General features: G+C 39.8%; 1 protein-coding gene across 2 annotated transcripts in view; it reads left to right on the forward strand.

The window, feature by feature from the left end:
- Positions 1-6,646: 6,646 nt before the first annotated feature.
- Positions 6,647-15,107, forward strand: part of DERA (deoxyribose-phosphate aldolase) — a 145,583-nt gene continuing 137,122 nt past the window's right edge. For both annotated transcript variants that reach the window (XR_007717835.1, XM_050749484.1), the window contains exon 1: positions 6,647-6,874. Coding sequence is in view for 1 of the 2 variants with exons in the window: in XM_050749484.1 (XP_050605441.1) it covers positions 6,844-6,874 (31 nt within the window). In the remaining variant the exon portion in view is untranslated. The remainder of the gene's footprint in view (positions 6,875-15,107) is intronic.

Here is a 15,107-nt window from a genome sequence, read left to right on the forward strand (position 1 = left end):
GTTTCATAAAAGTCTAATGACCCTGTACAGGTACAGTCCTTTGTGTATTGGTTTCCTGCTGCTGCTATAACAAGTGACCACAAATATGTACCTTAAGGCAACAAAAATTTATTATCTTACAGTTTGGGAGGTCAGAAGTCCACAGTAGGTCTTGCTGGGCTTAAATTAAGGTGTCAGCAGAGCTGCAAGCCTTCTAGGGGCTCTACAGGACACTCTGTTCCCTTGCCTTTTCTAGCTTCTAGAAGTCAGCTGCATTCCCTGGCTCATGGTTCCTTCCTCTTTACGTCCAGCAGTGTCTATTTTTTAATCTCTTACTCTGAATGTGACTCTGCATCTCCTGCTTCCTCTTTTACTTAGAAGGAGGTTTGTAATTATATCAGGCCCGCCTGAATAATTCAGGATAATCTTCCCAGTTCAAGATCTTCAATTTAATTATGTCTGCAAAGTCCCTTTTGCCATATAGAATGACATATTCACAGGTTCTGGGGATTGGGAAGTGAACATCTTTGTGGGGGCCATTAGTCATTAGTCTGCTTACCACACTTTGTAATGGTAGAATCCTACAGTAGAATTTAACAAAACTTAAGTACATGTTTCTAGAGCAGTGGTCACTTTTCTGTTCTCTTTCTAAACCTTCGGAAGCATTCAATAATCATCCACTTGCTTGTTTTTTATTTATTTATTTATTTTAGTTTCTATGAAACTACTCTCCTGGGTCTTTTTTTTTTTTTTTTTTTGAGATGGAGGCTCGCTCTGTCACCCAGGCTGGAGTGCAATGGTGTAATCTCAGCTTACTGCAACCTCTGGCTCCCAGGTTCAAGCGATTGTCCCACCTCAGCCTCCTGTAGCTGGGACTACAGGCAACGCCACCACGCCTAGCTAATTTTTGTATTTTTAGTAGAGATGGGTTTCGCCATGTTGGCCAGGATGATCTTGATCTCCTGACCTCGTGATCCACCCGCCTCAGCCTCCCAAAGTGCTGGGATTACAGGTGTGAGCCACCGCGCCTGACCAGGTCTTTTTATACCTTACTGACTCCTGTATTTGCCAGTTCCTCCTTTTTTTTTCTTGACTTCAGATCTGGGCTGTACTTTCTAGCTCTGTTCTCCAAAGAAAAATATCATCCACTGTTAGGACATTCAGGATCTTCTGATACGTTCTAAATTGTGTATCTGGGCTGCCTCTTTGAGCACCAGAGTTTGACAGCATAGTTGAGTGCTCCACCTTTCATAAGACTCTGAGACTTACCTATTGTAAGTCTTGATTTTTTTAATCAAACCTGTTTCTCCCTCAACCTTTCCCCATTCCACTAACTGGTACTAACTTACACTTACTTGTTCAAACTAAAAGATATGGAAATCCTTGACTCTGTTCTCTCTCATCCTCATGTCTATATGCAAGTTCTATGGGCACTTCTGAAGCTGTGCTTTGTCTCCTCTCCATTGTTAACCACCTTAGGCAGGCTACCTTTCTCAGTTCCTTCGTAACTGCTCCCTCTTGCCCCTACTCATTTGTCTGGCTTGTCCCATCCATACTCCACACAGTAGGAGAGGTAATTGCTTTAGGATTTGAAGAGACTAGGTGATTTCCTTGTTAAGATCTGTAATGGCTTCCCATTATATCCAATTCTTATAATGAGTTGGCTCTTGAGACCTTTTGTGACTTTTTCATACTTCCCTTGCTTACCCTGCTCTAGCCACAGTGGCCTCATTTCTGTCTCAAGTGTCTTTCACTTGATATTTCTGCTACTTGGTTCACTCTTACCTAATGTTTGCTTGACTGATCCTTTCTTTGCATTCAGTCCTCAGGCCGGTCTGTATTCCATCTCTTGTCACTTCTTAGTCCTGTTTTATTCATACTTGTCAACACTATTTGAAATTATGTTGCATGTTTTTCTGCTTCATTGATAGTCTCCCTTTCCCTGGAAAGGTGACTGGTATGTTGTGAGTGCTCGATAGTTGTTGAAACAAGTCCCTCACCAAATCTTTTAAATATCTCCCAGTAATCCATGTCAGACCAGGAAGACTGTTTTCCAGTTATCTCATATGCAGCAGGTCATCCTCCACTGAAGAGTGAGACATGGCAGGAACCTATTCAAAGCTCTTGCCTCTCCAGTGAACCCGTGTACAGCTTCAGCCAGTGTGAGACTCAAGTTACCCAGGAAAAATCCAGCTTTCACTTGTCTTCTCATCCCATTCATCCTCTCGAGTCTCCTCTCTAGGTCCTAATTTCCAGTAGGTCATGCTATTCCAAGTTCCCTCCTAATATTAGTAATTTACCTTTTTATGAATCAATTACTTCTCTATTTTAGTGTCATCCAGAGGTTTCTTCTAGGAAACCAGGATTGAGTGTGGTCATTAAATTCTCCAGAATATTTTTCATGTCAGTAAAGTTCAACACATTCTTTTTAACGTCTACAAAATAGCATAGTAAAGATGCACCATAATTTGTAACAAATTACAGATTACATTTTTTAGTAGTTGCTCAAATTCCATGGAAGTATTTAGCTGGCTTTTCTTTGAGACCAACGTTGGGGAAAAATGGATGCAATTTTTCAGAAGGTAGCAACAACAAAATGAGGCATTGAAAAAGCAGACCAATGGAAAATATTTCTCAACTAGCTACCTTGCTTATGCTTTACACCTAGGGGATTAACAACTTAAAAAGTGGTTCCTATTAGGTTACTATATGTTACTGTGCATGTCTGTCTGTTACACTGGGGGGTTACCCATAAAAACATTGTTAAAGCAAGAACATTCTCAGATAAGAGGGGGCTTAGCTTTTCTTTGGTTATCTATTTAATAGAGAAATGCTTAATTGCAAGTGTGCCATAGTGTTACTTAGATTGAGGTGACTAGATCAGTAGAGTTCTTGGAGACATCTAACAAATTTACCTTTCGAAAAAAGGTATGTATCTAAATGACAGCTAATGAACAATAATAATACTTTATAGATTGAATCACTTTAATGAGAGAATAGAACATGGTCAAATGGAAGGTAACTGATTTTAGTTTAAGACGAGTATGGAAATGACATAAGTGCCTTATGTTAGGTTTTAATGTTAACATGTGTCACTTTCTAATTTCTCCCGGTAATCCAGTGAGATCAGTAATTGTCTCCATTGCATATATGGAAAACCTGAATTTCAGAGAGGTTTAATGGTTTGCCTAAGCAGTTTAGCTTCCAAGAGATAGTAGGGAATAGTAGTGTGTAGTCTAAGGTTATATATTGTTATATGATTATCTGTTGCCAGGTTTTAAGCAATCCTGTAGCACTTACAGGTGAATCTCTCTTAGCCTCAGTTTATCTGTACAGGGAGAAAAGTGTTCTCACACACAGATTTTTTTTTCAGGAAAAATCTCATAAATATGAAATACCAAATAAATTTATGGAAAGGGCTTAATTCATATGAAGCACTTAATATTAGTATTATATATTCTATCAGTGATTCCCAAGCTTTAGGATTCTGTGGCCAATAGACTTTAAAACGGGAGAGGAGATGGAACGGTCAGCTTCTAGCCAATTGAGGCTATTATAAAAGAAAAAATCATTATCTATTACCACAATCTTTATAAAACGACATTTTAAAATTCAAATTGGTAGTGAACAACGTAGTCTCAGAATGAAGGAGTGTTCTTTAAATTGAATAAATTTAGCTTCATAAACGACTCAGTGTAATTCTTTTTTTTTCTATTTTACTATTAACTAGGAATTGGATGTTCTATTAGTCTCCCTCCAGTTCTAAAATATTTTGACTCTAATATTCACACTTTTTCATAGTCCTCCCTGCTCCTACACTTTTCTCCATCTGACCTAGAAATGCTGGCTGACAGTTTGTAGTCTAAGTGGTTATTTACCTAATGAACTTGTGAATAATTGCTCTTAGAAATCGTAGGAGTAGAGACTATATCAAATGGAATTTGACTTGATAAAATAATAGGCAGTATAAGAAAAGTAGCAAAGACAGCAATATACACTCATTCATCTAACAAATACTTATAGTCTAATATTTGCCAACTACTGTACTAGATCCTACATATGATGAAGCAGGCACAAATGATCTATGCCCTTTGGAACTTAAAATTTGTTTTACTCCTATCTCCCAGGACTGGTAGGTTTTTAGAAGCTTCAAGATAAATATTACATATTCCTAGAGCTTTAATTTAATTAAAGGAGGAGTGAGGGTAGGAGGATAATTAGGTAATTTATTTGGCAATTTAAAATTTACGTTGAAAAACATCAATGAATAGGAATAGCATGCAAAATTTACATGGCTTAAAAAATACAACATGTAATACTTTAAAAGCAATTTTACTCAGTCAGTTTGGGCTATGGCTCCAGATTGACATGCATAGTTTATTTTCCTCTGCTTCTCGTTTGTGGTTCTTTACATTTAGTTTGCATAAACATCGTTTGAAGAAACATTAAAATTGCAGATTCCTGGGTCCTACAGATTCTGATTGAGTAGGGCTGTGAGGAAGCCCAGAACTGCTTTAGAAAAAGCTCTTGGGTGATTCCCATGTAGTGGTCTATAGCTCTTTCTTTGAGGGGACTTGCCTTAGGGATACTTTAGAAGTTTCATAAGGCAATAAATTTAAAAGGAATCTTCACAAAGTGAAATGTAGAAACATTTCTCCGTGAAAGAAACTCATTTTTTGCATACTATCCCTGCTGTCTCTCCTAATGTTGCCAAATTAACATACTTTTAAACTGCAGAGATTAATTTGAGATTAATACATTCAACAGGTCCATTTTAGAAAAAGTCCTTGAGAAATTCTTGACTGATATATTGCCAAAACGTTTGCTTTAAGAGGCTGCCCTAATTCTGATTTTTCAACTAAGTTAGGATATCACAACTTAAAAACAAACAAACATTTATGTAATGAATGGTATGGAATCTGGTTTGGAGTTGTGTCTACTTCTAAAAGTAGAATTTCACGTATTGCCTTTGTATCTTCTAGAGATGTGAATGATCTCCAGCCAGAGACCACCAGTAACACACCTACAAGTTGACAAAGTTGGGTTTATTGACTTACTGTAACAAGGGAGAATGCTTGCCATGGGGACCTAATGTGAGGTGTCTCAGTAAGAGGATGTTAGAAACGACATAAGATTTGGGCCTGTCATAGGTGATTTGGGGAAAGTTCAAGGAAGGTGGCACATTGACCTGGACTGGATGATGGTAGGAACTAGTGATAATTCTATAATAGGGCATCTTAATTCTTACCTAAAATGTAGGAATGGAGTGAAGCTAGAACTGATTGGTAAAGAAGTCATAATAGCTAGGATAGGGTCTATTTGAACAATATTCGTGGTTTTCTATTATCAGAAATGATTATGATTATGTTTTTGTTGATTCATTATGGTCACAATGGCCTTGGCTGATGCTGTTTTGTGAAATTGTATATGTTTAACCAGGGAAAACCATGTCCAGTTGTGAGTTTCAGGCCAGCTCCAGGGTCTGCTTTTCTCTTTTTCAAGGTTAATATAAAAAAGAAAAGTGCTATAGATGTATGAATAGGATCTATTCATATGTATGAATGAATGTTTCATCCGAAACATTCAACAGTAGCTGTGTGTGGACAAGGCTGAAAGCTCAGTGTAGAGGAGTATACAAATATTACCATTCCTATTTAAAACAGCTCAGTAATTACTGTGTGAACTTGACAATAACATTAACAGCTTCCATTTTTTAAGCATCTACTGTATGCCATGTTATGTACTAGGTGCCTTGCATACATTCAACAGCTTTGCAAGGTGAACATATTTTGATCAGGTCTACTTTGCCAGGTAAGTAGATAGACTATTATTTCTAGAACCACTAAGTTACATTTATTAAGTGGAAGAGCTTGTATATTAATGGGTTCAACTCATTTTGAGCCCACTGTTTTTCCACTATACCAGGATGCCTTTCTATTCAGAACTTTGATGTCTAAAGGTATAGCAATGGAGATAAAATACATTATTGGCAGGATTGTTCAGAGACTCAGATGCTATCATACATCTATGTATGACGTATGAAAGCACCTAGCACAATAAGTGGCTCATGGTAGACAAGTCATAACTAACTGTACTCTGTTTTCATAGCAGAGGTGCCTCTAAATGTGAGTCCAGGTAAGTTAACTATATTGAGGTTGTGGAGTGTCTCGACGATTTTAACCTCTCGGTCACAGAGAAGTCAGGCTGAAGCATTTTACCTTTATAGAATCATAGAATTTAAAGAACCAAGAAATTGCTAAGGTCTCCTTTTACAGATCAGACAAATGAAGCTCAGAAAAGCAGTTAATTTGCCCAGGGTCACACATTTAATTATTGCCAGAGCTAGGCTAAGAAACCAGGTCTTCTGACTCCTAAGCCCTTGCCTTCTTCAGGTCACATAACTGGTTCTTCTTATGACGTGTAGATTAGAAAAGTCAGTGTGCCCTGGGGCCCTTGCTCCTTGGTTTCCCTAACAGGGTTATGGGATCTCTGCTGACATTTCAGATCTGAAATTGCAGAGCTCTGCACTTGGATCCTCTCCCTTCTTGTTACGTAATCTTACAGTTAAAAGTTTCTAGGAATATTTTTATTACGTGCAGTTGGCAACTTCGGTATTTTTAAAAGGGTGTTGGTAGCATTATTTCCGGGAGCTAGCTAGCGCTCCAGTTCCTTACCTCGTGGAGGAGACGGGGGCGGAGAGCAGCGAGATTTCCTCGCGGAGCTGTATGCCTAGGATCCTGACCTCGTGGCCCGGGCCCGCGGCTCCGCCCCGGGAGCGGGCAGGGGCGGGGCGAGCGCTCGAGCGGGCGGGAAGGAGAAAGGGCCTGGTGTCTACCAGCCGGCAGCTCCGGAGCGGCCCGCGCCATGTCCGCGCACAATCGGGGCACCGAACTCGGTAAGGGGCCCGCGGGGCTCCCCATCCCCTCTCCCTGGCGTCCCGCGGCGCCGGGACTAGCGCGGGGCCTGCCGCCGCCCAGTGCCCTGGCCGTGAGTCCCCGAGGAGTTTTCGCCGGGGCCGGAAGCTGTGGCGTCGGGTCCGCACCCACCCCAAGTAAAGGCCCAACCCGGCAGGCGTAACTCTTGGACACGTTCGCGCCGCCGGCCTTTGCACCCAAGCTTTACTCTTGTATGCGGGAGTAGGGGAGGATTAGATTATCATCTTCCTATCATTTCGTTCACTCTAGCTCGCTGGTTGGAAAACCCAACAACCCAAAAAACAAAACCCAAAACAACCCCCAAGCAGGTAAAACCAGATAAAAACCTACCTTCTCCTCCTTTTAATAGAATACCGGTGTAATTTAATGCAGTATTTCCGTAGATAATTTTAACCGTATCCTTGAAGTGGCGGTGCTTGTGGAAAAGTTGTCAGCCTTCTGTGCTCAAAATGTAACACTGCAGATTGCGTGGGATTTTAGAGTTAGAAAGTTTCGTAAAAATATCTGTATTATTTCCCAATTTTCATCTTTTTTTATATTCAAATATTACTGGCAAGAAAGCTTAGTTCAGATTTCTTAAAATGTGAAAAATTTATAATTCAAACAGCAAAACCATGATCAAGATAAGGTTTAAGCGTCTCAGTTTAAGTATTATAGCTTGGATATCTGTGTATCCAGGATCTTTAACTTCTTACCTGTGTGACTTCGGACAAATTAATCACTTTGCGCTTGTTTCTTCATCTGTAAAATGGTTATTATACTGGTAGTTACCATATAAGGCCGTTAGGAGATTAAATAGGAGGATACATATTTGGTATATTGTGGGCACCTAGTAAGTCTTCAGTATAGATAGTATTAGTATATGGAGTTATGGTTTTAGGGGCTAATTTTGAGAATATTGGCTATAAATTATATGTAACACATACAGGTAGTTCCTTTCCGCCCTCCTTAAAAGTGACTTGAACTTAAACAGTCTGCACTTCAAGAGGTGTTGTGGAATTTTTGTCGAATGATAAGAGAGTAAATCTGTCATTTTAAAGACAGTTGATTTCCTGACCTAGTTGATTTTGTTTTAGTCAATGTCCTCTAGCTGATTATGTTTTAAACTCTAGTCCCATCTCTGGAACGTGGTCTTTAGTAATAACAGCATATTTCTTAGATTGGAATATCCTTGAAGATGGTGGATATGGGACGGGTTTGGGGTGTTGTCTTACCTTGGTATTCCCAGGAATGTGACCGCGTGATATGCATACATCAAGGATGTGCCCTAAGTTTCCCAAAACGTAGACGTTTTAAATTTTTCAAAAAACATAATTGAATCATTTTAAAATTTATTTATTTGCAGTAATTAGAATCAGTCACTTCCATTCATTTGTTGAAAAGTAAAAGTATAGACATAAATAATTACCAGGTGGAATAATAGTAAATGTGATTTTTATGCAGCTATCGAAATGATCATAGCTTTGTTTTTATTATCTTCTTTGTTAAAATCAGTTTTTTTTTTCCTTCACAGGTATTAATCCTTAATCCAAACAGGTTTAAACTGAAATGCTAAAATAAGTTATCTGAATTATGTACTAGGGAAAAAAATCTTTTAGTAATAATTTATGCAGTATATTAACTGATGATTTTTAAAATAGTTTTCTAATTGAAAGTCTTTTTAATAAACATTGTAACTAATTTCTAAAATAAATTAACATTTCTGTTCCCTTTTCTTAATACAAAAGGAATTCATGGTTATTGTAAAAATTCTAGAAAATACAGTTAGCACAAAAATATTGTAGAATTATTACTAGTCCAATCACTGTTATTTATGCTTTGCTGTATATACTTCTAGTTCATAGACTTAAAAAGTATAGAGTTCCTTTGAGACTAAACCTGACCCTCATGATTAAAAAGTCTTTAAGGAAAACATTGGCATTTGGATGTATGAAAGATGTTTTCCAAACAGGGAATGTACCCTGTAGCTTTAATATTAGAGGACGGGGCCCAACATTCTGAGTTTTAACAAGTCCTGTGGGTAATACTGAAGCATACCCAAGTTTGAGAACCATTGGCTTAATGATCTCCAAGGTACTATCAAGTTTTGTACCTAGACTTTTATGCCCTATGTAGTCTATTAAAATGTACAGATATTCTTCTATTTTATTAGATGCCACTTAACTATTGCCTAAAATGTAGGTGTCACATGGGTAGTGATCTTTCTTTTGTTCACTGATGTGTTCCAAGTACCTAGAATAGTGTTTGGTACACAGAAGGCCCTCAAAAATGTCTTGAGGCTGGGTGTGGTGGCTCATGCCTATAGTTCTGGCACTTTGGGAGGCCAAGGCAGCCGGATCACTTGAGATCAGATGTTGGAGACCAGCCAGGCCTACATGGTGAAACCCCGTCTCTACTAAAAATACAAAAATTAACTGGGCGTGGTGGCACATGCCTGTAGTCCCAGCTACTTGGGAAGCTGAGGTACGAGAATCGCTTGAACCCAGAGAGTGGAGGTTGTAGTGAGCCGGGGTTGTGCCACTGCACTCCATTGGGCAACAGACTGGAGACAGACTGTGTCTCAAAAAAGAAAAAAAAAAAAAAGTCTGTTGAATGAAGGAATAAATTGAGAGCTGCTTCTTACTTGGGGAAACTGGGGAATCTTCCTGGTCCCCGTACATGGGTCTCTGTACATGGTTGCATGGACAGGTGCTGTGAAGCTGGGCACCTTCTTCCTCTTTGTGAGTATTATTAAGATTCAGTTTTGTTACATCTGTCTTCAAAGATCGCTCAAGAAGCCTATAAAGGATGTAGACTGTAACTTCCTTGCGAATGTTATCTTTGGAGGCGTCTGGAGAATGGGCGTGTTATTAGATGACTTCTAAGGATCTGCCTGCTCTGTCTGTGTGTCTGAAAACTCTTCTGTACAAAAAGGAACATTTCAAAGATACCTGAAAAATAATCATGATGGGATTTTTTTTTTTTTTTTTGAGACGGAGTCTCACTCTGTCGCCCAGGCTGGAGTGCAGTGGTGCGATCTCGGCTCACTGCAACGTCTGCCTCCCAGGTTCAAGCGATTCCCCTGCCTCAGCCTCCCAAGTAGCTGAGATTACAGGTGCTAGCCACCACGCCGGGCTAATATTTTTGTATTTTTAGTAGAGACGGGGTTTTGCCATGTTGGCCAGGCTGGTGGGATTTTTTATTTTAAGAAGCACATTTATTTAGGTAGTTACTGAGTACCAATCTGTACTGGGTAGTATTACCCTAGGCTGGTGGTACAAGATAATCAGGGATGGTCACTGCCTTCACAGAGCTATTAATAGGTCTGGTTCAGGAGCTGGACATCAAGCTAGAACTACAATTAAAATAAATGCAAGTGTGATGTGCAATTATTTTTCATTTATTTTTGTCTAAAAATTAGATAGATGTACCTAGACTGTGCTTTAAATGGGTTGTGAAAACAGAATGTCCTGGTCCTTTTGTATTATAATTTTTAATTTCGTTTTAAAAGAACCTACGAATTAGGGATTTAGGGAGCTCATTTTTGGCATTCCTGCTGAGGTATAACTTGGGTACAGAGTGTTTCTGATTTGGGTGATGATGATTTTCCACTGCAAAGTTAACGTTTAATTTTTGGAATGGATATTTATTTATTTATTTATTGTTTTAATAGAGACCAGGTGTCACTATGTGGACCAGACTGGTCTCAAACTCCTAGCCTCAAGTGATACTCCAGCCTCTACCTCCCAAAGTGCTAGGATTGTAGGCATGAGCCACCGTGCATGGCCTAGAATGGAATCTTAAACCTCAACAATAGGCAAGGCTATCTGTTTGCACAATAATTCTTCACCTTATTTAACACCTACTGTGTGCAGACACTGCTTAGGTGCTGGATATAATGATAATGTTAACATAGAGCTCTAGCTACTTATAAGGCACTATGCTGAATGCTTGAAATTCTCATTTAGTTCACAATGGCCCTGTGAGGCAGATAGCATGATCCTCATTTACACATGAGCAAACTGAGGTACAGAGAGTTTTAAGTAACTTGCCAAAAACCAGTTAGGTATAGCTAATGTGGCAGAGCCAGAATTCAAGCCCAGGTGACCTAGTGCTAGTAACGCTACATGCTTAAACCACCACACTGTGTCGATTGGTGCTAACTGGGAGCACTACACCCTCATGTCAGAAAAGTCAAATAGATAACTGGTGAATAATGTTAATGATACTCTTTTAGGTTTGATTTGTCCGTTTAAAACATAAAAGGTTGCTGTTTTATTTTCATAACCCACATCTTAACCGTTGCAGTTTGTTTCAGAGAAGACGCAGTTTATCCTGAGGGAGAATGGAAAAGTCCAAACTTTGGTAGATGATGAGAGTAGGGTTAGATGTTAGTGAAGTTTTCAGGGATGGCATGTCAAAACCAGACTTCCTCTGGAACTGCTTCATGTGGATATGCTGATGAGCCTCAGAACGTCATGTGATGGTGACCAGGAAGTGACCTCAGGGTGAACTGAGTGGGGCTTTTCTTTGTGTGTGTGTTTGTTTTGGTCTCTTGCAGTTTTGTAAAATGTCACCTTTCATACTTCAGTCTTTGGGCTGGCCTCAGCTTCCTAGGTTTAAAAAACAATCCTGTTTCTTTCTTTCTTTTTTTCTTTTTTTGAGACAGAGTCTCACTCTGTCACCCAGGCTGGAGTGCAGTGGCGCGATCTCAGCTCACTACAACCTCTGCCTCCCAGGTTCAAGCGATTCTCTAGTCTCAGCCTCCTGAGTAGCTGGGATTACAGGCGCCTGCCACTATGCCCAGCTAGGTTTTGTATTTTCACTAGAGACGAGGTTTCGCCACGTTGGCCAGGCTGGTCTTGAACTCTTGAGCTCAGGTGATCCACCTGCCTCGGCCTCCCAAAGTAGTGGGATTACAGGGGTGAGCCATTGCACCTGGCACAGTCCTGTTTCTTGATGTATTCTTTTTAAACATTTTTAAAATAAGAGATGAGATCTCGCTGTGTTGCCTAGGCTGGTCTTGAACTCCTGGGCTCAAGCAGTTCTCCGCTGCCTCCCAAGTGGCTGGGCCTATAGGCTCTAGTCACTGTGCCAGGCTCTTGTTCTTTAGGTTAAAAAAAATTAAGTAGAAATAGTGAAGTATTTGATAATTTTATTAATTTGGAGTGACTTTTTTTGTCCTGGATTTCTACATCTGGAGTTTCTCTTAGTAGTTTCCTGAAAAACAGAACTGGAATCTCTGTAGTTATAAACAAGATAAACAGTTTAAGGAATCTATGGGTCACAAGTGAGAAGTGACCTAATACACCTTACAAAGTCTCCATGGGCTTTAAATTTTGCCTTGTAAGTTATAAAAGTCAATTCCTACTAAAATAAAAAAAAAACCAACAACAAAACTAAAACATAAGGCAGTGTATTCTTCACTAGGTGGCATATGAAAATTTGACTCTAGCTCTTAGCTCAGGTGGTAAGAGAATTTAAAAATTTTTAGATTTCTGCAGGGAATTTCCCAACTGGAGTTAACTTGAGGTTTCTTTAAACAATAAAGTTGATTTGCATAATTTTAAGTTAATGTGGGTTTTATGTCTGAATCTAATTTTTTTCTCTTTAATATTTAATACTTAGCATACATATATTACTTTAGGTTTCACAGAGTACTTTTACTAACATAATCTCTTCTGAATTCTCCCAGGAATCCATTGTGCTAGGCATTATCATTCTCATTTCATGGTGAGAAAACGAAGGCTCAGAAAGCACAAGCAACTTGCTAGTAAGAGTTAGTAAGAATTGAGGTCACGACTCAAATGCAGAACTTCTGATTACAAGTTCTTTACCCTTTGCTTTACACCAGCGGTCCCGAACCTTTTTGGCACCAGGGACTGAACTGGTTTTGTGGAGGACAGTTTCTCCACAGACCGGGGTGGGGGTAAGGGTTTCAACAAGATGTTTCTGGCTTATCTTACAATTTCCCTTTCTCAGCACCAGAGTCAGCCAGCTCTCCAAGGAGCATTTTTTTCAGTGGATAACAATACTGAGAAGCCAAGATCTGAGCCTTAGGTATTCTCATTGTGATGGGTGACTGTTCTCAAGGCCCTCAGCTGGCAGAGCTGAAAAATGTACGTACTGTATACACACACACACTTCTAGATTCATCTACCTGTCATTTCTCTGTATCTACATAGTGAAAACCATGAGTTCACACGAATACCTCCAGTTCTGGTCCAACACCACTGGATTTATTCCAGTTTTCTCCCTTTCCATATTTGAAACACTCTACATGCTTCCCCTGGCCCCAGCAGACGTTCTTCTTACTGTTCTCAAGCTCTGATCCCTGAGCTGGGCCTCCCTCCTGTGAGGCTGCCTTCCTCATCCCACTGGTACTTCGTCCCCCACAGCAGGCTGCTGCCTACACAAATCTCCCTGTTACCTTAGTGTGGGGCTGTGGAGCTCTGTGTCCAGCCGCCTCTCCAGGTGGATACCCTCCTTACCCTGCTTGCACTTCCACTCTCCATGTCTTGCTCCCCCTTTGTGCAGATCCCCTCTTGTTCTGATTGGACTCTGGGCTACCCTATGCTGTTTGGCCCACTCTGGGCCATAGTGGTGCCCCCATTTCAACCTGGCTGAAATGACTACCTTGTTCACCTCTTCAGTGCCCCACTCCAGCGGTTTAGGACAATTGTTTGGGAAGGGGAAGGGGGCCAGAATAATTTGTTTTTTTATTTTTTAAAATGTAAATATTTAAGAATATTTTAAAAACGTTATGTGGAGTGCCTGCTGTTCCTGGCACTTGCTACTTGCTGCTCGTGGTCATGGCGGGGATGCCAAGGTGAGCCTGACCTGGTCTCTGCTTTCCCAGAGCTCATAGTCAACTAAGGGAGATGTTTATGTAAATCACCACACACAGTATGTTAAAACTGACAACAGGAACGTGGTGGGATTGGAAGGATAAAGACGAATTCACAGAGGGTCTGGGGAGGTTTTTTTGGAGAGGATATTTCTGATGGAGTACTTTCTACAAAGGGACTAGTAAAAGCAGCCCTGGCATGTTTCATTAACTATAGGAACTCAGTTTTCAGGTATCTAGTGTAATCTTATTACACTGTAATGGCTAAGAGTAATGTTTTCATGAAGAAAGAAAAAAAAAAATCCTTCATGGTCTATGTATGAAATACATACACTGAGTCAATAATTATGTACATTTTAGATTTTAAGTGGGGCATCCTTTTGTGAATGCTAACTACTTTGATTTTACCTTAGAAGTCTTTTACTTTTTGCTTGTAAGCATAAATGATGAGGCTGTCTTTTTTTATTCTGATACTGTTTGATAAATAGAAAAACTATAAAGTAATAATTTGGGTTTGTTGTATAATTAAATAATTAAAAGTCCTCTGTGGTGCCTGCTAAGTTAAAAAACATTTTTTTTTTAACCATCTAAGCCCGGTGGATTTTAATTATTAGGAAGGAAGAAAAACTTCAAGCACTTACTTAAAATGGGATGCCTCAGCCAGGAAAGAAAGACTAGTAAATGAGACAGCAGACAGAGCCCTTGAGGATGCGATTTAAACATGTCACCAGAAATTGTTTAAGTGGAGAGCTCTGGCCCTTTTAAAACACTGTCTGTCACTTGAGGATTGGGTCACCTTGAAATGTGTTCATCTTTTGAGTTAAAGGCATAAAAAGACACTTTGAAATTTTTCAGTTAACTTTGGTGTGTGTTGTGTGTGTGTCTACGAATGTACTTCTCCTCAGCCTGCCTCAGCCGTAACAGTGAGTTCCCTGGAAACCAAAGTGGTTGCACGGGAAGGATAAATGTTTAATCTTGGCTCCAGCAAACTATACAGATTTTTTAAATGTTGAGACACTCTGGCTGCAACTTCTGGCTCTCTTTGTATAATCAGGCTTTCCTCCCCCAAAGCAAAGTCTAAGATAAGAGTAGCTGCTGGTAGTTATTTCCTAAAAAGGTGCCACTTAACTGGTGTCTTTGTTCTTTTGTAAGGTGGTTAATGATGCTAAAGTCTTTAAAGACTGGAAAAATATCCAAATTAACTTCTCTCATAATCCAGATTCAGATAAAGTTTTCAACTGTCCACCTAATGGACTGCCCCACAGCCTCAGAAAGAAGTGTGTGTGTGTGTGTGTGTGTGTGTGTGTGTGTGTGTGTGTGTGTGTGTGTGAGAGAGAGAGAGAGAGAGAGAGAGAAGAAAGGAGGGG

This window comes from Macaca thibetana, chromosome 11 (genome assembly GCF_024542745.1).
Source record: "Macaca thibetana thibetana isolate TM-01 chromosome 11, ASM2454274v1, whole genome shotgun sequence".
Taxonomy (NCBI): domain Eukaryota; kingdom Metazoa; phylum Chordata; class Mammalia; order Primates; family Cercopithecidae; genus Macaca; species Macaca thibetana.